Source organism: Eurosta solidaginis, chromosome 4 (genome assembly GCF_040869045.1).
Source record: "Eurosta solidaginis isolate ZX-2024a chromosome 4, ASM4086904v1, whole genome shotgun sequence".
Taxonomy (NCBI): domain Eukaryota; kingdom Metazoa; phylum Arthropoda; class Insecta; order Diptera; family Tephritidae; genus Eurosta; species Eurosta solidaginis.
The window spans coordinates 138,652,165-138,677,500 of NC_090322.1; the positions used below are offsets into that span (position 1 = coordinate 138,652,165).

Here is a 25,336-nt window from a genome sequence, read left to right on the forward strand (position 1 = left end):
CTTATATGAAAAACTCACATTTGCTAGATCTCTCAGGTCATGTAGTATAGTTGTACCCAGCTTCAATTTTGTTGTCTCTACAAGGCTGTTTTTCGTCAAGACCATTCGTATATGGAACTCAATCCCAGCTGCAATAAGGAACAATGTAAACCAAAGCAATTATAAGCGCATTCTTTTCAATTATTTCTCTACACATTAATCTTAATCGGACCATTTTGTTTTTTCTTTGTTTTTTTTTCTTTTTTACTCAATTTTTTCCTAAGTCGTTTACTTTGAGTATAGTTTTAATTAAATGTCTTTAAGATGTCTACTATATCTACATATATTTTATATCACTACTACTGTACTTTGTATAACATCATTCACTTAGGTTAACTTTAGTAATACTTGTATCCCTTTTTATTCCAAAATTTTATTCAATCTTGTTAAATACATATCCATGACACTGTTTGTTGTACTATAAAAGATATATTATCTTACTGTACTAATGTAATTTCTAATAAATGAATGAATGAATGAATGAAAAACCCACGGAAAATCCAAAAGTAAAAAACTTGGGATTGAAAACTACTAATGATAAATGAAAAACGACTTTAGCGTAAAAAAAAGGAATTGGAAATGCAAAAAAGGTTAACTTCAAAGTTATTAAATAGGAAAGCGAAACTTTATCGTAAAAAAATTTAACATTGAAAATTACTAACGGCCATTAATACTAAATAAAAGATATTGCCGATGCAAATGCATTTAAAAAAAGTAAATAGAATGAAAAAAAGTGAATATGAAAAAAATGCGGTTGACAAAAATGTAATTAAAAGTTTGATTGAATAAGTGGATTTATCGGATCGCCACTGTAGCCCAACAACCCTCAGCCTCTGCTGGGTTCCAGTAGGTTTGTTTAAAAAATTGGATATATACGTATGTTTGTATGTATTGGGTGATGCTAATAACTTATAACTCTAGCACTTACCGATCAATCCCGCGACGGAGGCGCCTGCGTCGAAGAGAGAGCGTGGCTGTAAAGAGCGTACATATACAGACCTATGCTGGAAAGTGTTCCAGCCTACAATGGGACGTGACAATAAAAAATTTACAAAGTTATTCGGGCATGCGGCTGCGGCCCGAATCAAAGATTTTATGCGCGGTTAGAGCGAAAGATAATGATTCAAAAAAATTATAAAATAAAAAAATATTAAATAATAAAAATAAAAACAAGTAAGAACGGGACTGTCTTCGGCTGTGCCCTTTCATACCTTTCATGAATGGGGCTGAACAATAATCTTATCCCGTTCGTAATCTCCGAATAATCGGATGTATAAGATAAGAAATATATAGTGAACAGATCTACATACCTTAACGATTTTTAAGATAAATATCAAATAAAAAACAGGTAGGTACTTTGTGTGAGGATGCAAAGTTTCATGTTTTTTGTGGTCTGCGTGTAAAAACTATGACTACGAATCACGTATTTCAACAATATATGACGTAAACGTAACTATTTGATGAAATTTGATGAATTTTGAAGCTTCTAGCCGTAAAAAGGGGGCAAAAATTAGAGTTTATATGGGGTATATAATATATATACCACCGATCTCTATGATATTTTCAGACAACAATATATGCTATATACGTAAGCATATAGTGAAATTTGAAGCGTCTAGCTGTTAATAAGGGGCAGAAATTGCGCAAAGTTTCTTAACTGAACAATCGGTTGTATGAGATATATACTATATATACCACCGATCTCAATGATTTTTTCAGGCAACAATATATGCTATACACGTAAGCATTTGGTGAAATTTGAACATATCTAAACGATTTTTAAGATAAATATAAAATAAAAAATAGGTAGGTAATCTGTGTGAGGATGCAAAGCTTCACGTTTTTTGTGCTATACACGTAAGCATTTGGTGAAATTTGAAGCTTCTAGCTGTTAAAATGGGGCCGAAATCGTAAAAAAAAAATATATATACTATATATACCATCATATATATATTATATATATCACCGATCTCTATGATTTTTTGACACAACAATACATACTATATACGTAAGCAATCGGTGAAATTTGAAGCTTATAACGGTTAAAATGGGGTAGAAATTGCGAAAAGTTTCTTATCTGAACAATCGGTTGTATGAGATATATACTATATATACAACCGATCTCTATGATTTTTTCAGACAACAATATATGCTATATACGTAAGCAATCAGTGAAATTTGAAGCTTATAGCTGCTAAAATGGGGTAGAAATTGCGAAAAGTTTCTTATCTGAACAATCGGTTGTATGAGATATATACTATATATACAACCGATCTCTATTATTTTTTCATACAACAATATATGCTATATACGTAAATATTCGGTGAAATTTGAAGCTTCTAGCTGTTAAAATGGGGCTAAAATTTGCGAAAATATATATATATATACTATATATATATACTATATATACCACCATATATATACTATATATACCACCGATCTTTATGATTTTTTCAGACAACAATATATGCTATATACGTAAGCATTCGTTGAAATTTGAAGCCTCTAGCTCTTAAAATAGGGCAGTAATTACGAAAAGTTCCTTATCTGAACAATCGGTTGTGGGGGATATATACTATATATACGACCGATCTCATAAATTTTTTCAGGCAACAATATGTGCAATATACGAAAGTATATGGTGAAGTTTGAAGCTTCAATCTGTTAAATTGGGTAAGATATTAAAAAATCCTCTTTTTCTGAAAAATCGGTTGTATGGAGGATATATGCTATAGTGGTCCGATCCGGTCGGTTCCGACAAATGTCTAATCGGACACCGAAATACACCCGCTCACAAAATTTTATCAAGATATCTCAAAAGTTGAGGGACTAGTTTGCATACAAACAGACAGACGGACAGACGGACATGGCTAAATCAACTCAGCTCTTCAACCTGATTATTTCGGTATACTTAATGGTGGGTCTACCTATTTTACTTTAAGGACTTACAATTTTCGGTTTCGTGACGAAATTAATATACTATTTCATTTTCATGAAAGGTATAAAAACAGGTAGGTACTTTGTGTGAGGATGCAAAGTTTCAGGTTTTTTGTGGTCTGCGTGTAAAAACTATGACTACGAATCACGTATTTCAACAATATATGACGTAAACGTAACTATTTGATGAAATTTGATGAATTTTGAAGCTTCTAGCCGTAAAAAGGGGGCAAAAATTAGAGTTTATATGGGGTATATAATATGTATACCACCGATCTCTATGATTTTTTCAGACAACAATATATGCTATATACGTAAGCATATAGTGAAATTTGAAGCGTCTAGCTGTTAAAATGGGGAAGAAATTGCGCAAAGTTTCTTATCTGAACAATCGGTTGTATGGGATATTTACTATATATACCACCGGTATCTATGATTTTCTCAGACAACAATATATGCTATACACGTAAGCATTTGGTGAAATTTGAACATATCTAAACGATTTTTAAGATAAATATAAAATAAAAAATAGGTAGGTAATCTGTGTGAGGAATCAAAGCTTCACGTTTTTTGTGGTCTGCATGTAAAAACTATGACTACGAATCACGTATTTCAAAAATATATGACGTAAACGTAACTATTTGATGAAATTTGATGAATTTTGAAGCTTCTACCCGTAAAAAAGGGGTCAAAATGACAGTTTATATGAAGTATATAATATATATACCACCGATCTCTATGATTTTTTCAGACAACAATATATGCTATATACGTAAGCATTTTGTGAAATTTGAAGCTTCTAGCTGTTAAAATGGGGCAGAAATTGCGCAAAGTTTCTTATCTGAACAATCGGTTGTATGAGATATATACTATATATACCACCGATCTCAATGATTTTTTCAGACATCAATATATGCTATACACGTAAGCATTTGGTGAAATTTGAAGCTTCTAGCTGTTAAAATGGGGCCGAAATCGTAAAAAAAAATATATATATACTATATATATACACTATATATACCATCATATATATATTATATATATCACCGATCTCTATGATTTTTTGACACAACAATACATACTATATACGTAAGCAATCGGTGAAATTTGAAGCTTATAGCTGTTAAAATGGGGTAGAAATTGCGAAAAATTTCTTATCTGAACAATCGGTTGTATGAGATATATACTATATATACAACCGATCTCTATGATTTTTTCAGACAACAATATATGCTATATACGTAAGCAATCAGTGAAATTTGAAGCTTATAGCGGTTAAAATGGGGTAGAAATTGCGAAAAGTTTCTTATCTGAACAATCGGTTGTATGAGATATATACTATATATACAACCGATCTCTATGATTTTTTCAGACAACAATATATGCTATATACGTAAATATTCGGCGGACTTTGAAGCTTCTAGCTGTTAAAATGGGGCTAAAATTTTTCTGAAAAATCGGTTGTATGGAGGATATATGCTATAGTGGTCCGATCCGGTCGGTTCCGACAAATGTCTAATCGGACACCCAAATACACCCGCTCACCAAATTTTATCAAGATATCTCAAAAATTGAGGGACTAGTTTGCATACAAACAGACAGACGGACAGACGGACAGACGGACATGGCTAAATCAACTCAGCTCTTCAACCTGATTATTTCGGTATACTTAATGGTGGGTCTATCTATTTTCCTTTAAGGACTTACAATTTTCGGTTTCGTGACGAAATTAATATACCATTTCATTTTCATGAAAGGTATAAAGATAAATATAAAATAAAAAACAGGTAGGTACTTTGTGTGAGGATGCAAAGTTTCAGGTTTTTTGTGGTCTGCGTGTAAAAACTATGACTACGAATCACGTATTTCAACAACATATGACGTAAACGTAACTATTTGATGAAATTTTATGAATTTTGAAGCTTCTAGCCGTAAAAAGGGGGCAAAAATTAGAGTTTATATGGGGTATATAATATATATACCACCGATCTCTATAATTTTTTCAGACAACAATATATGCTATATACGTAAGTACTCGGTGAAATTTGAAGCTTCTAGCTGTTAAAATGGGGCTAAAATTTGCGAAAATATATATATATATATATATATACTATATATATATACTATATATATATGCTATATATATATACTATATATACCACCATATATATACTATATATACCACCGATCTTTATGATTTTTTCAGACAACAATATATGCTATATACGTAATCATTCGTTGAAATTTGAAGCCTCTAGCTCTTAAAATAGGGCAGTAATTACGAAAAGTTCCTTATCTGAACAATCGGTTGTGGGGGATATATACTATATATACGACCGATCTGATCAATTTTTTCAGGCAACAATACGTGCAATATACGAAAGTATATGGTGAAGTTTGAAGCTTCAATCTGTTAAATTGGGTAAGATATTACAAAAATCCTCCTTTTCTGAAAAATCGGTTGTATGGAGGATATATGCTATAGTGGTCCGATCCGGTCGGTTCCGACAAATGTCTAATCGGACACCCAAATACACCCGCTCACCAAATTTTATCAAGATATCTCAAAAATTGAGGGACTAGTTCGCATACAAACAGACAGACGGACAGACGGACATGGCTAAATCAACTCAGCTCTTCAACCTGATTATTTCGGTATACTTAATGGTGGGTCTATCTATTTTCCTTTAAGGACTTACAATTTTCGGTTTTGTGACGAAATTAATATACCATTTCATTTTCATGAAAGGTATAAAAATAGGTAGGTAATCTGTGTGAGGAATCAAAGCTTCACGTTCTTTGTGGTCTGCATGTAAAAACTATGACTACGAATCACGTATTTCAAAAATATATGACGTAAACGTAACTATTTGATGAAATGATTTTTTTAATAATCGGGGATTGCCCATATTGCTTTTTTTTTAAATGTATGAAAACATTTATTTGAAGCAATTTTTTAATTTTATAATTTATTTAATAATTTGGGAAAAATTTAAACAACGTGACATCAGGACGGACAAGGCGACAGCTGTTTCGATTATACCTTGTAAATCTCTTCAAAGCCTTTTCTCCCGGGAGTGGGAGTCGAACTCGCACCCCTACGATAGTTGAAATGGTTGTAAACGCATTCAGCTACGTCATGCCTGTTGTGAAGTCTTTCCCAATTGCTTTCTTTTTGCATATTTTAATCTTTTACACATTGCATACTTCGTATGCAATTATGTGTTAAAGCTATGCTTGGTATGGCGGTTTTCAAAGAAACTTTGGTTTTTGTTGCTGTTTTCGTTCTATTTATAGAACTACAACGAATTAACCAATTTTGTCTGTTTGTATGATTTTTTTAATAATCGGGGATTGCCCATATTGCTTTTTTTTTAAATGTATGAAAACATTTATTTGAAGCAATTTTTTAATTTTATAATTTATTTAATAATTTGGGAAAAATTTTTTTTTTTTTGATGAAATTTGATGAATTTTGAAGCTTCTAGCCGTAAAAAAAGGGTCAAAATGACAGTTTATATGAAGTATATAATATATATACCACCGATCTCTATGATTTTTTCAGACAACAATATATGCTATATACGTAAGCATTCGTTGAAATTTGAAGCTTCTAGCTGTTAAAATGGGGAAGAAATTGCGCAAAGTTTCTTATCTGAACAATCGGTTGTATGAGATATATACTATATATACCACCGGTATCTATGATTTTCTCAGACAACAATATATGCTATATACGTAAGCATTTTGTGAAATTTGAACATATCTAAACGATTTTTAAGATAAATATAAAATAAAAAATAGGTAGGTAATCTGCGTGAGGATGCAAAGCTTCACGTTTTTTGTGGTCTGTATGTAAAAACTGTGACTACGAATCACGTCTTTCAAAAATATATGACGTAAACGTAACTATGAAATTTGATGAATTTTGAAGCTTCTAGCCGTAAAAAAGGGGCAAAAATGACAGTTTATATGAAGTATATAATATATATACCACCGATCTCTATGATTTTTTCAGACAACAATATATGCTATATACGTAAGCATTTTGTGAAATTTGAAGCTTCTAGCTGTTAAAACGGGGCAGAAATTGCGCAAAGTTTCTAATCTGAACAATCGGTTGTATGAGATATATACTATGTATACCACCCATCTCAATGATTTTTTCAGACATCAATATATGCTATACACGTAAGCATTTGGTGAAATTTGAAGCTTATAGCTGTTAAAATGAGGCCGAAATCGCAAAAAAAATATATATATACTATATATATATACTATATATACCATCATATATATATTATATATATCACCGATCTCTATGATTTTTTGACACATCAATACATACTATATACGTAAGTAATCGGTGAAATTTGAAGCTTATAGCTGTTAAAATGGGGTAGAAATTGCGAAAAGTTTCTTATCTGAACAATCGGTTGTATGAGATATATACTATATATACAACCGATCTCTATGATTTTTTCAGACAACAATATATGCTATATACGTAAGCATATGGTGAAATTTGAAGCGTCTAGCTGTTAAAATGGGGTAGAAATTGCGAAAAGTTTCTTATCTGAACAATCGGTTGTATGAGATATATACTATATATACAACCGATCTCTATGATTTTTTCAGACAACAATAAATGCTATATACGTAAGCAATCGGTGAAACTTGAAGCTTATAGCTGTTAAAATGGGGTAGAAATTGCGAAGTTTCTTATCTGAACAATCGGTTGTATGAGATATATACTATATATACAACCGATCTCTATGATTTTTGCAGACAACAATATATGCTATATACGTAAGCTATCGGTGAAATTTGAAGCTTAAAGCTGTTAAAATGGGGTAGAAATTGCGAAAAGACAATCGGTTGTATGAGATATATACTATATATACAACCGATCTCTATGATTTTTTCAGACAACAATATATGCTATATACGTAAGTACTCGGTGAAATTTGAAGCTTCTAGCTGTTAAAATGGGGCTAAAATTTGCGAAAATATATATATATATATATATATACTATATATATATACTATATATATATGCTATATATATATACTATATATACCACCATATATATACTATATATACCACCGATCTTTATGATTTTTTCAGACAACAATATATGCTATATACGTAATCATTCGTTGAAATTTGAAGCCTCTAGCTCTTAAAATAGGGCAGTAATTACGAAAAGTTCCTTATCTGAACAATCGGTTGTGGGGGATATATACTATATATACGACCGATCTGATCAATTTTTTCAGGCAACAATACGTGCAATATACGAAAGTATATGGTGAAGTTTGAAGCTTCAATCTGTTAAATTGGGTAAGATATTACAAAAATCCTCCTTTTCTGAAAAATCGGTTGTATGGAGGATATATGCTATAGTGGTCCGATCCGGTCGGTTCCGACAAATGTCTAATCGGACACCCAAATACACCCGCTCACCAAATTTTATCAAGATATCTCAAAAATTGAGGGACTAGTTTGCATACAAACAGACAGACTGACAGACGGACATGGCTAAATCAACTCAGCTCTTCAACCTGATTATTTCGGTATACTTAATGGTGGGTCTATCTATTTTCCTTTAAGGACTTACAATTTTCGGTTTTGTGACGAAATTAATATACCATTTCATTTTCATGAAAGGTATAAAAATAGGTAGGTAATCTGTGTGAGGATGCAAAGATTCACGTTTTTTGTGGTCTGCATGTAAAAACTATGAGTACGAATCACGTCTTTCAAAAATATATGACGTAAACGTAACTATTTGATGAAATTTGATGAATTTTGAAGCTTCTAGCCGTAAAAAAGGGGCAAAAATGACAGTTTATATGAAGTATATAATATATATACCACCGATCTCTATGATTTTTTCAGAAAACAATATATGCTATATACGTAAGCATTTTGTGAAATTTGAAGCTTGCAGCTGTTAAAACGGGGCAGAAATTGCGCAAAGTTTCTTATCTGAACAATCGGTTGTATGAGATATATACTATATATACAACCGATCTCTATGATTTTTTCAGACAACAATATATGCTATATACGTAAGTATTCGGTGAAATTTGAAGCTTCTAGCTGTTAAAATGGGGCTAAAATTTGCGAAAATATATATATATCGGTGAAATTTGAAGCTTATAGCTGTTAAAATGGGGTAGAAATTGCGAAAAGTTTCTTATCTGAACAATCGGTTGTATGCGATATATACTATATATACAACCGATCTCTATGATTTTTTCAGACAACAATATATGCTATATACGTAAGCAATCGGTGAAATTTGAAGCTTATAGCTGTTAAAATGGGGTAGAAATTGCGAAAAGTTTCTTATCTGAACAATCGGTTGTATGAGATATATACTATAGATACAACCGATCTCTATGATTTTTTCAGACAACAATATATGCTATATACGTAAGTATTCGGTGAAATTTGAAGCTTCTAGCTGTTAAAATGGGGCTAAAATTTGCGAAAATATATATATATATATACTATATATATATACTATATATACCACCATATATATACTATATATACCACCGATCTTTATGATTTTTTCAGACAACAATATATGCTATATACGTAAGCATTCGTTGAAATTTGAAGCCTCTAGCTCTTAAAATAGGGCAGTAATTACGAAAAGTTCCTTATATGAACAATCGGTTGTGGGGGATATATACTATATATACGACCGATCTCATCAATTTTTTCAGGCAACAATACGTGCAATATACGAAAGTATATGGTGAAGTTTGAAGCTTCAATCTGTTAAATTGGGTAAGATATTACAAAAATCCTCTTTTTCTGAAATTCGGTTGTATGGAGGATATATGCTATAGTGGTCCGATCCGGTCGGTTCCGACAAATGTCTAATCGGACACCCAAATACACCCGCTCACCAAATTTTATCAAGATATCTCAAAAAGTGAGGGACTAGTTTCCATACAAACAGACAGACGGACAGACGGACATGGCTAAATCAACTCAGCTCTTCAACCTAATTATTTCGGTATACTTAATGGTGGGTCTATCTATTTTCCTTTAAGGACTTACAATTTTCGGTTTCGTGACGAAATTAATATACCATTTCATTTTCATGAAAGGTATAAAAATAAAAAAATGCTAAATTCAATAGTGCGACAACTAAATATAAATTGAATTTGGAAATTTAGCTAATATGTGAAAAAATGAAACTGAGGGTAAACTAAAAAATCGAATAGCCGTGCGATAAAAATATATAAGCGCAAAAAGAAAACGTAAAGCAAAAGCTAGACGTGAAAAATAACAGAAGAGTGCGCTAATTAGAAACAACAAAACGCAACACGTACTAAAAGGCAAAGAGATACAAATGTTAGGAAGGTGGAACAGAAATTGGTAATCTTTAAACTAAATGTAAAAAAAGGGAACGCAAAAAGTGAAAAACTCATGTAGAAACGGAATGCTTAAAAATTAGGTATTTAAGAGGATAAGCGGGACACGAGAAAAAGGCTAAATGTGCGAATGTGTGGGTGTGGGAAAAAGTTAAGGAAATAATAGGTAGATGAGTAACAAGTGGAATATTGAAAGGATAGAGAAAAATGAGAAGAAGTAAGAAAACGGAATGAATATTAAGGTAGAATTGCTTACAATTATAAAGTTATAAAAATTTCAAAAATAAATTCATCGAAAAATGAAAAACTCACAAGTAAGAACTAGAATTAAACCTTAACGGAAATAAACTAAAAAATTCAAATTAAACAATGTCGTAATATAGTGATTAAAAATTAACCAAAAAAAATCTCCAATGAGTTAAAAAAATTCAAATGAAAACAATATAAATTCCGGCCGCGGCGCACGGATTATTCTGCTCCCTTCTTGGCCTCTCTCCTCGGGTTTGCTTTTCTCCTCCAATATATGCTCAAGTTAATGATCGCGGTGCCAGGACAGGAGCGTCAAGATGTCCCTCTACTCCTTTGACGTATAGCCTGGCACCGTCTGTATTCTTCCCCTTCCTTGATACTAAATACTACCCCTCTTTTTTTTGTGCGCTTATGACTGTTGATGGTGGTTCAGATTTGACAGGCTTCTTGATGATAAATACTACCCCGCTTTATTTTTGCGTTTGTGGCTTGTGATGGTGGACAGCTTAAATTTTTGCACAGCAATCTAGATGTGTAGAGAGGAAGAATATTAGGGACTGGGGTCATGGCGGCAGAGAAAGACACATTAGGGTGCATGTGAACTTATTATATTTATTAACTTTTATGTACTTATTTCATTTTACCTATTTATGTCATTTTATTTATTCATTTGGTTTTATTTATTTTACTTGATTTTATCCAATAGACTTTTATTAAATATCTGGCTTTATTTATTTATGTATGTAATTTTAGTTATTTTAATTAGTTTTATATTTTATTTTATACTTTTGTTTAATTTATTTTAATTTTATTTTATTTTTAACTTTCATTATTTTATTTTATTTTTTTACTTAATTTTATCTTTGTATATAATTTCATTTATTTCACTAAATTTTATTGATTGTAGGTATGTAGTTTTATTTAAATTAATTTCCACTTTTAACATTTATTTTAAATTTATTGCACCATGGACTGGGGAAAGGGGTTTCACTGGACTCACCTGGGGCTGTTGTCAAGCAGGGTATGGGATCCCGGTTCCTCCTTGGGATTCCGCTAATTTACCCGTTAGCACGGTTTTATGAAAAAAAATCGCGAACGTTTTTTTTTCGCAAAAAATATATATATTTAAAACTTGCTTCCGCACTCACTTAAGTCAACTTTTCTTTTGAGACATTCTCTGCAATCGTTTGGCGGTCGTACCCCATAAATCAAAAGCCTTTCTTTCTCACCACTTTCACTGAAGAACGAAAGGCACCAATACATACAATCCTATTTTGGCGGGAAACGACGGACATAAACTTTCACGAACAAACTTACGCATACTAACAGATACATGTTCGAACATCTATCCATGTGTTTGCTATCTACCAGTTACTACTCCAAAGCGGTGTTGGACCCACCCAGGGTAATTTTTTATAAGCGCGGCCGAAGGCAAAAATACTATTGATACCACCCCCGGTTTCAGAGGTACCCGCGGGTCTTTATTCGGTTTGTCGTTAATATCTTTTGAATGAGTTAAAATTTTTATTTTCCTCTCTCGATATTTTTGGACGCGTATTAGCAGTGTCCTGCTGTCGTAAAGAATTACCGACAGTACTTAAAGTGACACATGTTCACCATTTGTGAATCCCTGATAACATAAAATGATCCAACTTCTGGAAGCATAGCTCATCAAAATCAATCATTACGTCACAGATTTAACTTCGCATGTTTTGGTTGGGATATAGCCAGATAGCTGGCCAACTACAATGCTATGCATAAACTTGTTTTGGGGCCGCGAAAAGTGAATCAACTCCTGCCAAAATAAAGAGTTTATAGTAAAAACTACATCTCTTGAGATGAGTGCGTAAATGTGACGATTAATTGCTCCAAATAGCAATGTCACTGAAGTTATCAAAGGTTACTTATCAACGTAGTGAAACGGATTTGTGACATACCGGGAGGATCGGCTTCTAGCCTTTTAACTCATGTTAAGTGCGAATTTGGGTCACTGTTAAAACAACTACTATTGCGCATACCTATTGAAAGAGTTGTGGGCTGTGCCAATACATATTAGGTACGCGTAACAGGAAGACAAAAACGTGGGGTCGCCAGAGCCTCGCCTGCTTAATATGTGTATGATACATTTAAATTTGTAACAGGATTCCCCTCGCGTAGGTGATGTTGACAATTGGGTTGCGGAAGCTTTGAAGCTATAAAGCCTTTTATTGCGCTTATCAACCCCTTGAATCCCCCCGAGTGGCTTGGGAATCACCTACGCAAGCATAGAGGCTCCAACGTGAATGTACCCTTAGATACATTTATATCTGCCTTAAATTTTTGAATCAATATCATATATATTATTTCTAATTTCTGTTTTTATGTACGGGTCCCTTTTTCGCTCTCCAAATCTATAAATAAAGTTTTCGTTGTAAAGATGGAGATTCGGGCTATTAGCGAGCTTTGGGCAATTTTGGTCGTAGTGCTTTTGTTTTGCTATATTTTATTAAAATAATTTGTTAAAAATAAACGATTGTGAGCACACAAAGAAATCTATTTGCACTATGGACTATTGTGAATATTTGCACTGCATTACCAGAAGTTGCTACCCTACGCCAGATGGCAGCGCAAGCTGTAAGTTTTAATTGATTGAATGAACAGCTGATTTCTGTTGATATTTGATAAGATACTTTTATATTGGTTGCGCAAGATGCGCACGGGTCCGGCTCGTTTATTATTAATACTCTTAAACAATATTTTTACATTTACATTTCAGATGTCCGAACGTGACGAACTCAAAGACATGCTTTTGGAGCAGCTTACCAATTTGAGCATATTTGAACGTTTACTACGCTTTGATCCTGTGCGTCAAAAACTATTTCGCTGTATGACAGCTTTGATGAGTAGACATTTGTCCACACAATTACAGCAAAACTTCACGATGCGCTATCGTCAAAGGCAAGACTCAACCAAATTCATGAAGACTGCCATAAACGGACAGCAACAATGTTCAAGTGCAATTCCACTAAGAAAAATTACTAAAACACATGGAACTCCATCAATGGTGGATCTATTCGCCAACACAAGCATAAGCAAGGAAGGTGATGATAAAACTGAACGTAAAACCACGACAACTCGAACAATTCCAGCAGATATTTTTAATATTAATAGCGGAGATTTGGATTCGGATGATGATTTTGAATTTGGTTTGGATGCAATGGATTTCGGTTTACGATTAGGTTCTTTTCTATCCGAAGCTGGTTGGTTGGCTGACAGCATAGAAATACTGCATTGTGTAGCTGCCAAAATACGTAGCATGTCCGAGGATAAACAACATGTACTAGTGCGTTTGGATTGCCTGCAAAGGTATACAGTTATTTATACAGGCATATTTTAGTTTTTACGATAAACAAACTCGTATTTTATGGATGATCGTAGTATTAGTTTTTTGCTGTTTTAGGTATACTGTCGTTCTTGTAACGGTATTGAAATTGTCAATTCAATTCAATTCAGTTGTTCAAGCTTACTAGAATTTAATTGAACTTTTTATCGATTTGAGAAAATGGGAACAGTTTATCGAATTGAACTCGAAAAATAGCATGGCCTGCCGCTTCACCAACGCCCTATGAGAATATTTTTGGATAATTCCATTTTCTGTTTTTTGTTTTGTTTTTCAAAATCTCCATATCAATCTTAATATACGTGTTGAAGGGAACCCTATTTCATAATTTATTTTAAGAGACACCATGATTCAACTACAAGAGGTTTGCTCGGTTGACAAAATTGACATGCATTAACTATGTTGTTTCTTTGCAAACTTATGGAAAATATTTTTAATGGAAATAAGAGGCAAATAATGTAACCACTAGGCTATTCTGCGTGTTTCCTTGCTTAATTCAGTTTATCTCATTTCTACACTAACAACACAATTGAGATATTCTGTCTCTATATTAATTTGTGTGTTATGTAGATTTGTTTTTGTAAAGTTCTTTTTTCGTTGCGAATGAGAAGCTTTTGTAAACTAGGGTTCAGTTTTACATATTTATGTAAAAGTTTTTTAACCGTAATAGCATCAAAATGGTAAACGGATTAAGGAAATTCTTAGAATAAGTTTCAAACCCGCCTTATCTTAGCATAAATTCAATACATTATGACATAAGCTAGGGCGTATATGAATTCTGAAGTAGGGCGCTTTTCAAACAAACCCTGAGTTAGAAAAGTGAAAAATATTTTGAGAAAGGGCGAGTTAGAACTGGTAGCCAATATAAGTTCGTAAAAATCTTAGCCGTTATTTTACTTAGTGTGTTTTTGAAAATTCTTAAATACGACGTTTTGAAATAGTGACAAAACTAATATAACTCTTTGGCTGACGACAAAGGGAAACGAGAAGCGTTGCTATAATACAAAGATAGAAAGCTATGAAAATAATTTCTTATGGAAAATTTTAAAATCTGTTAGAGTACATGAAACGTTTCAAGCTTGTAAAATATATAAAAATAGAAATTGCTTCTCGCCTAACATTGCTTATAGCGAGATCTCTGCAGTCAGCCTTTATCATTTCATGAATTATTGAGTAAAAAATGAACACTTTCTCCAAAACCTGTTGGCATATATGAAATTACTACTTAACGTACTTTTCGACTTCAATTTTCGCTGAAGCGGATTGAATTATTCCCCGCTGTGCTTCCATCGTAAAAGCAACCGGTTATTGATTTTTAAATTTGGGAGTGTCAAAGTACTGCTGTAATAATTGAACCATAAAGAAACACTACTTCTGCATGAGTTTTGATGTTTCGGCTGAGAGATGGCGATTTCGAAACAAATTCAAAGTTCCTTAGACAAAATGTAATTCTGGTAACTAGTATGTTTTAAAACAAATCCAACACATACATATTGTATTTCGCTTATTTCAAACCTTCTGCTAACGTTCGAATCGCTAAACTGTTGAATAATTAACTCCAATATTCAATAACGCGAAATGGTCTTTATTAGATTAAATTGAAAGTACTTCACATTTACACTTATACTTCACAACCAATAGCGTGCTTAAATCAAAACTGATTAGTCATGCCTCAGTTTGCGCTATTTTTATACTCTCGGTTTCCTCGTTAACCCATTTATCCTAAGGTCCAGTAATTTCGTGAACTTCATGCTTGGTTACCAGCTAATACATGTATATTTGTAGTTTGTATCCATATGCGTGTGTATATGTGAGTACTACTTCGGCTGATGATGACACGCGTTTGTGAGTATCTCTTTGCTGCCTTGTTGTATGTGTATACATGATGATTGATTTGTTTACGTACATACGAGTGGCTGCTTAGTTTCGGTTTAGTGATGGTAGTATCGCTTAGTGATGATAATATTCGTCACAATATAAAGTTGTCTACGAACCGTCGGTATTGAATGCAAAAAATATTTATTTCCCCTTTAATAGATTTGTTTTAATATTTAACTAGATTGCTGCACTCGGAATCAGCGTTGTGTAGCTTCAAATTTGCCGAACGTACATTTGAGGAAGCTGTGAAATTAGTCAACGAAGTGCCCCGAGATAATGTGCCACGTTCATTGCTAGCAAAAACATTTACAGAATTTTCGGCCATGTACTTTGCGCGTAGTGAATATGACGATAGTCATATGTGGAGCATTGTTGCTATGCGACATTTAGATGAATCAACTCCCGAAAGGTGTGCCTTGAGACAAGAAAACAAATTTGAAAACCAATTTTCTTCATCTTTTATTTTACCATTTCAGGGTTGCTGTAGATGTTTTGCGACAGGCAGCCAAGGCATGTGTAGTAAAACGTGAATTTCAGCGGGCAAATCTTTTGATAAGCCAAGCAACAAACAGAGCGAGGTAAATATAAATTTTCAATTCAGTAAACGAATCCAATTATGCAAATGTTTCTTTACTTAACAAAAATTATAACCTATAAAGCTTTCTTATTTGTTTATTTAATATTTTATTTTATTAATTGAAAGTTGGTTTACTTATTACCAAATATTTTCAATGAATATTTTTATACATCAAAAATGAATATTAGAGAAAAGTATATAAAAACATATTTCACATAAATTACAAACATAGTTATTTAAAAGTTGATAATGCTCAAGTGTATATTATGGTTTACAACTCGGCCAACCTGACTTAAGACCGTCCCCGGTCATATATCTTAAAAACTAAATTAAGTTTTAAAAAAAAATATTTTTAAAATTGTTTACATATTTTAAAATTCTTTATGTATAACAGTTAATTATAGTTGAGATAACAATCCGATAAAAGCTAATATTTCATAACCCATTTAATTCTTCAGCAGAAACGATACCATTACTTTTATTTCCAAGCCACTTTCTCATTTTATTAGCTTCAACAACGCCATCATAAGGTAATTGAGTCAACTGACAGTTTTCTACGTCTCGCACCACATATCTATCATTTCCTAAAATCTTATGTATTACGTAAGGGCCTTTAAACCTCGGTATGAGTTTTTTTATTTGTTCTCACAACCGAATCTACATTTCTTATGACTACAAAATCTCCCACTTCATATTCTTTTGCCCTCACACTTTTTTTTAAGAAATAGTTAAAATTATCTTCCTGCTTTTTCTTAATAGCTTCAGATGCATTTAATCTAATTTGTTCCAGATCACGCGTTTCATTCACATTTATTCTATTATCTAAGTACTCATCCACTATTTCACCCCTCTGTTCTACGCCGAATAAAAGTTTACTAGGAGAATTTCCCGTAGTACTGTGAACAGAATTATTAATGGCATATTCCACTTGGAGAAGTTTGTTGGACCAATCTGCATGGTTAAGTGGATGACTAGGCTTACCTAACATTGTTTTCAAAACTCTATTTACTCGCTCCACTTGCCCATTTGCTTGTGGAGAGGCGGTAGCTACTTTAGTATGTATTATGTTTCGCTTTAATAAAAAGTTTTCAAAATCCAATGACGTAAAACATGTACCTCTGTCGCTTACAATGCGCCTTGGACGACTATAATAACTAAAATATTTATCTAAAGCAGCAGTAACTTCTTTACTACTTGTTGAATTTGTCGGATAAAGTTTAACGAATTTTGTAAAAGCATCAGTCACGACTAACAAGTGTTTCCGTTTAGATTGAATTGAAGGAAGAGGACCAAAATGATCAATATGAATTGTGTCAAATGGTTCAGGTTTTTTAGGTATATTAAACAAATTTCGTTCATTTACTCGAACGGGCTCTGCATAAATAATACACTTGAGACAGTTTTGTATAAATTTTTCAACTTTTTGTTTCATTTTCGGAAACCGATAATGTAAACATAACGTCATCACGGTTTTTTGAACAGATTGATGCCCTATTTTTTCATGTATCAGTCTTATAATATTGTCCTCCATTTCTTTTGGCACATTAAGTGCTACTTTTCCTTCTCCTTTGTTTTTATAAATTACCATTTGAAAATTTAAAGTCTATTACTTCCTCTTTTTCCATGCGTTCTTTTAAAGCTCATATTTCATTGTCACGTTCTTGGGCTAGCTGTATTTGAAATTCAGCTTCACTAATATCTATGCTGGCAACTTGACATCGACTTAACGCATCAACATGTCCCATGGATGCACCAATTCTATGTTGAATAGTATAATTAAAACTTTCAAGTTCTAATGCCCATCTTGCTATACGAGCATTCACCTGTTTCTTCCCTAAAGTCAATGCAAGTGAATTGCAATCTGTAACAATTTTAAATGGAATACCTTCAAGATATACTCTAAATCTTTTCAACGCATAAATTATTGCTAGAGTTTCAAGTTCAAAACTATGGTATCTGCTTTCAGCACTTGTAGCAGTTTTTGAAAAATAAGAAACTGGATGAAATTTACCATCATCTTGACGCTGCAATAAAACTGCTCCGAACCCCAATGAACTTGCATCACAATGTAGTTCTGTTTCTTTTAAAGGATTATAAATAGCTAACACTGGACTTTTAGTCAATTTAGTTCTAAGTTCCTGAAATGCACTAACACACTGTTCGTTAAAATCAAAGCTTACATTTTGTTTAAGCAGTTGTTGTAATGACTTCACAATCCGAGAAAATGATGGTACGAAGCGTCGAAAAAAGGAAAAAAGTCCTATGCAAGAGTGTAACTCTTTTTGGTTTCTTGGTATAGGATAATCTTTTATTGCCTTCAAATGAGTATCTGTAAGTGAAATGCTTTTAGAAGTTACTAAATATCCTAAATATTCAATTTCGTGATAGCCAAATTTACATTTGTTAAGATTTAACTTTAGGCCTTTTTCTGAAATACTAAATCTTCAAAACTAAATCTAATAATTCTTTATGTTCCTTAAAATTTCGCGAAGCTATTATTATATCATCCATATATATAATTAGTTGTTTTGAATCAATGAAGTCTCTAAAAATCGTATTTATAAATCTTTGGAAAACAGCAGGTGCATTTTTTAATCCAAATGGCATTCTTAAATACTCATATTGCCCATTCGGCGTTACAAAAGCAGTATATTGAACAGATTCTGGAGACATCTTGACTTGATGAAATCCACTTTTTAAGTATAATACTGTAAATATACTTTTCCCTTCTAAATATTCAATGCAGTCATCTATTAAAGGTAGCGGGTAATTATCCCTTACTGTCAATTTATTTAAACCTCTGTAATCTATACACATTCTCATTTTACCTTTTCTTTTAACTAAAACTATTGCAGAAGCATATGGTGAGTTACTAGGTCTAATGATCCCTTCCTTCATCAGCTCATCAATAGTAGTTTGTACCTCAGTTTTTTCTAAATAAGATAAACGTCGCGGGGTGCAATAAAACGGGGTTTCGGTCGTCAAATGAATTTTCATTTCATAATCGAGTGGACGAACGGTTATATCCTTTGGTTTAAGGTAGGATTTTGTTATTATATCATGCAAAATTAATTTCTTAGTTTTATATAATTTAAGGTTTATATCTGGTTCTGGCAAATCGGAAAAAATATCAATGCAAAATATATCATTAGTATCTGCACTTTCATTATGACATCCATTTACTAGAGATAAAGTAGGCTTCGGACTATCATTGATTGATCTTAAAAGATCGTATCTGCTGACATTATGAGTTAAATTTTTTTTATTTACAATACCACAAGTTTTCCTTATTTGCATTAATTTTTCCTTGGAATATTTTAGTTTAAGTTTTTTTAAACAAATATTAAATTTAGACAGGAAATTTCGCCCCAAAATTACTGGCATGAGCAAACATTCATCCGATAGTATGAAAAACTTAATTTTTTTTATTTCATTTTTAAAATTTACTAAACAATCTAACTCATATTTAATAGATAATTTATTTTCTCCAACACCAATAAAATTTGAATTTAATGGGCGTCTGCTTGCTCTTGTCAGCTCAACTGGAACATCAGATTCACGAATCAAACTAACCGGACTACCGGTGTCAAAGAGAGAAATATACTTATTAAAAACTGCTTTTTCATTATTATGGAACTTAATACATACTTCATTAAAGGCGTCTACTACTTCATAACGGTCTACATCTTCGAAATCGTTAATTGCAGCTACTTGTTGCTTAACTAGCTTATGTAAAATTTTCTTGGGATTTGGACATGAACGATACTCATGACCCATTTCCCAGCAGCGGAAACAAGATCCTTTTGGTCTCATAGGGTATGGACAGTTAGGCTTTATGTGTCCCGTTTGTGAGCAATTAAAACAGATATTTGTATGCATTTTATTTTCAACTTTGCTTTCTTTGAACGGTAGCTTAGTGATTTCTTCGCTTTCACGGCTCAAATATTTCCTTTCATACCGTGACACCAACATCTTTAACTCATTGATTGTTCGAGCACTTAAAAGAAGGGTTATATTGGAAACATTATTTTCCAAACCATCAAGAATAAATTCAATCACTTCTGATTCAGTGATATCAAAACGTCTTGCAATTGATTGCATGCACAGAATATAGCAGTGAAGAGATTCATTCTTCTTCTGCCAACGTCGTTGACGCAACATCTTATATACATCCTGACGGCTAACACTTTTGTCAAATTCATTTATAAGTTGTTCACGAAGCTGTGCATAAGTTGTTGCAGATATTGTAGAAAGAAATACCCTTGCTGTGTCAGTAAGAGAACGACGTAAAGTCAAAAATCGAAAGTGGTCATCAGCGTTTATCGTATTCATTATTTCTTCAAAATCTTTTAAAAAAAATCTAACCGGATATGTAATATCATCGCCACTGAATTTTGTAAGGGCATGTTCGATATCACAAAAACTATTTTTATTATTAGCAGGCATTACTATGGCTTGTTCTAATTCACCCAAACGTTTTTTTTAAAGTGGCAATTTCAATTTGTTTTTTTTTTAAATAAGATAGTTCTTCGTCCACAGAACGAACGTTAGTATTAATAGCACTGCCTGTTTTCATGCTATTATCAACACAGCGACTTAATTGTCTAGCAGAATCAGCTCCAAACATGCGATTCAAACTAACCTCGTGTCCAAAAAGAGATACTAGTAACAGTCGAAATATTAGTAACAGAGACGGCAGGAGCGGAAATATCATTGATAGAGGTACTAGTAGCGGAAAAATTACTGGCAGAGACACCATTAGTGGATACATCACCACTAGATATACCAACGGCAGAATTATTAACGGCAGCGGTACATTCGGCAGTAGTAACAATGGCAGCGGCATCAACGATAGCGGTATAGTCGGCAGTAGTACCAACAGAAGAAACATCAGCATTTATATCATTAACGGGAGATACGCCAGCGGCAGGAACTTCATTTGAAACTGAAACACCAACTATCTCAGTCGTCATACGCTTGAGTTGCGATAGCGTAGCAGTGGACGGGAATACGACGCATGCGTCAGTTGATGTTATAAAGCTTTCTTCTTTGTTTATTTAATATTTTATTTTATTAATTGAAAGTTGGTTTACTTATTACCAAATATTTTCAATGAATATTTTTATACATCAAAACTGAATATTAGAGAAAAGTATATAAAAACATATTTCACATAAATTACAAACATAGTTATTTAAAAGTTGATAATGTTTAAGTGTATATTATGGTTTACAAACCCAATTATAACTTGAGTTTTTTTATTTAATTCTAAATTTGTATATTTCATTCTCCAACCTCATTCTAAAATAGTTCGATTCGCGAAGGCACAGAAACATTTCGGCAATGCAGTTCGCTTTGCGATTGTCCTTTGGAATTTGCTTAAAAAATATTGGATTAGAAGCGTAGTTATGGAATCACTCTCCTAATGAATTATTTTTTAAATAGAAACAGCCTTCGTTTTATCAAATCAGAATAAACAACGCATTATCTTGTCGTGCTTCATATTTTCGATTCTATTTCGACAGCCTAACGGATTCCTATTGAGCGGCAGAAGCTACCACTTATTCCAAACATTCTGCTAACATTCGAATCGCTAAATTGTTCAATAAATAACTCCAATATTCAATAATGCAAAATGGTCTTTATTAGACTACTTTGAGAGTGCTTCACAATAACACTTAACTTCACAACCAATAGCGTGTTGAAATCAAAAATGATTACTGATTACTCAGCTTGTGCTGCTTTTATACTCTCCGTTGCTTCATTCGCATATTTCTACTAAAGTCTAGACGTTTCGCTTTCTAGAACTGCTGCTATCTCCTGCTTGGTAATTGAGCTACATATATGTATACCTATTTGTAGTTTATAATGTTTCTCCATATGCGTGTGTATGGGTGAGTAACACTTCGGCTGATGACTACATCTGTGTGTGAGTTATCTCTTCGTTGCCTTGTATGTATGAGGGTAAATGATGATTGATTTGATGTACACAAGAGTGGCAGCTTGCTTAATTGTGTTGTGCCTTTATTTAATAACCTTAGTGATGTGAGTGTCACTTAGTGATGCTAATATTCGTCACAATATTTAGACCCGTCTTTGGAAACACTTTCACCTATCCAAAAATTTTTTCTCAATTAATATGAAAAAGTTTTTCAGAGGGAAGATTTGAATTAACGAAAATTGTATTCTTAAGCACTAAAATTCTATGCAGTATTGTCTGACTTCCAGAAGCACTTGACCTTGTTTCAAAGTTAGAGTGCATAATGAAAATAAAATTAGATACCAAGGATTTCACGGGAAAAAGTACATTATTCTAACAATATAAGCAAATTAATGGCATTTTGTAGACAAACCCCCTTTTCTGAGTTTTTTACGCGCAAATCAATAATTGATATTACTCCCAAGATATTCAAGACGCCAAAAACTCCAAACAGCTCAGATCAAGAGGTCGGGCTATACAAACTGTGGTCTGTGGAGCATCTGTAGATGGAGAACGAGTGCCTAAAGGTAGGGGTGAGAAGAGGATTGCTGCTCGGCTTTGCTTCTTCTTATTAAGCGTGTAGCGCAATCCTTTCAAGTGGTTGCCAGCGCAATTTAAAGCTTCTCCAACCCAATTGTCAAACTGACCTACCCGTGCGGAATCCTGTTTCTTTAGCAGCCGAAGAGCTGGCGAGGCCAAGTTCCTCATGGAACTTGGTGCTGGGGGTGTGATGGCCTAGAATGTTCATTGTGGTCATATTAAAACGTTCGCAAGATGGTGAGGCTTGTCTCCAATGGTGCTTGTTACCGGAACGTGACTGACCTATATCAGACAAAGGATCATCAACATCCATAACACTCCCCAAAACCTCCGGGGAGTGTCTTTAGCGCTACAAGAAACACAACAACAGCAAGAGTCCACTAATTTAGGAGGAGCTTTCGCGTTGGTTGGCATTACGCCATGTCGTACTTTGAGGACTTCCGCAATATGTTCTCTATTCGGCAGGGGTTCTTTTATTCGAATTCTTATTAAGAATAAAAAATGAACTACTTAATAAAATATATCCTTATACTTTCTTTTGCAGAAAAATGTTCGGTGTTAAGCATCAAAAATATGCCGACACTTTACTCGATTATGGCTTCTTCCTTCTAAATGTAGACTCTGTATACCAGAGCGTTATCGTATACAAAGATGCACTCGAAATAAGACGCTGCATTTTTGGCAATCGCAATTTTCATGTGGCAATAGCACACGAGGATCTCTCTTATGCCTATTATGTCCACGAATATAGTACTGGGAACTTTTCGTGCGCACGTAAACATGTCGAGAGAGCAATCGAAATTATGGAATACTTGGTGCCGAAAAATCATTTAATGCTAGCTTCAGCGAAACGTGTTAAAGCATTATTGCTAGAAGAAATCGCATTGGATAAACTTACTGATGGTGGCGTTGATGAAGATGGACTTTTGCGTCAATCGGAGGAGCTGCATAATTTTGCACTAAAGCTATCTTTGGAAATGTTTGGTGAAGTGAATGTTCAAACAGCCAAGCATTATGGCAATTTGGGGCGACTTTATCAATCAATGAATCGTTTTGATGTAAGTGAATGATTGTGAAAGGGATATAAAGGGTACACACAATGCGTCTGACTCACGAGTCATCTGTGTCATTCAGCTTTTCACGAGTCAGCCTGAGTCACGTCCGTGTAACCAATGGCGTTTTCTTTTCGGGAAAAATATTACACTGATTTTTCCCATTCTTGGGTTATTTCGCGCTCTGCAAAATGGTTGGGATTGTAGGAAATAGTGTTTTTCTTTTATTCATAGGAAAATACTTCGTGAAACGAACACACATAATTATACTCAGCTGAGCAGAGCTCAAAGAGTATATTAATTTTGTTCGCATAACGGTAGTCCGTAACGGCATAAACTAATCGAGATAGATATAGACTTCTATATATCAAAATGATCTGGGCGAAAAAAGGAATTCATTTAGCCATGTCCGTCCGTCCGTCCGTAAACAAGATAACTTGAGTAAATTTTGAGGTATCTTAATGAAATTTGGTATGTAAGCTCCTGGGCACTCATCTCAGATCGCTATTTAAAATGAACGAAATCGGACTATAACCACGCCCACTTTTTCGATATCGAAAAACAGAAAAAGTGCGATAATGCATTACCAAAGACGGATAAAGCGATGAAACTTGGTAGGTGGGCTGACCTTATGACACAGAATAGAAAGTTAGTAAAATTTTGGACAATGGACGTGGCACCGCCCACTTTTAAAATAAGGTAATTTAAAAGTTTTGCAAGCTGTAATTTGGTAGTTGATGAAGATATCATGATGACATTTGGCAAGAACGTTACTCCTATTACTATATGTATGCTAAATAAAAATTAGCAAAATCGGACGACGAACACACCCACTTTAAAAAAAAAAGTTTAGGTCAAATTTTAACAAAAAATTGAACATCTTTACAGTATATAAGTAAATTATGTCAACATTCAACTCTAGTAATGACATGTTGCAACAAAATACAAAAATAAAAGAAAATTTTAAAATGGGCGTGGCTCCGCCCTTTTTCATTTAATTTGTCTAGAATACTTTTAATGCCATAAGTCGAACAAAAATTTACCAATCCTTGTGATATTTGGTAAGGACATAGCTTTTATGCCGGTAACTGTTTTCTGTGAAAATTGGCGAAATCGATTTAAGCCACGCCCATTTTTTATACACAGTCGACCGTCTGTCGACTTTCAGACAACTCAACTCCTGTTTGGTATTACGAATTACAACTTATTTCAGTTGAAGTTGAATTGGTGCTGCCAAGCTAAGAAAGTGATGACTTGACAGATATGTAAATGAACAGCTGATCAATTTGTGGCAGAAATTTAAGCAT

The 25,336-nt window shown here is 33.4% G+C and overlaps 1 protein-coding gene across 1 annotated transcript in view; it reads left to right on the plus strand.

Moving 5' to 3' along the window:
- The window catches only part of Pat1 (Protein interacting with APP tail-1), a 96,738-nt gene that overhangs the window by 56,834 nt on the left and 14,568 nt on the right, over positions 1-25,336 (plus strand). Inside the window, exons 2-5 of the mRNA XM_067783059.1 lie at positions 13,379-13,968; positions 16,062-16,289; positions 16,357-16,458; positions 23,522-24,035. Coding sequence (XP_067639160.1) covers positions 13,379-13,968; positions 16,062-16,289; positions 16,357-16,458; positions 23,522-24,035 — 1,434 coding nt within the window. The remainder of the gene's footprint in view (positions 1-13,378; positions 13,969-16,061; positions 16,290-16,356; positions 16,459-23,521; positions 24,036-25,336) is intronic.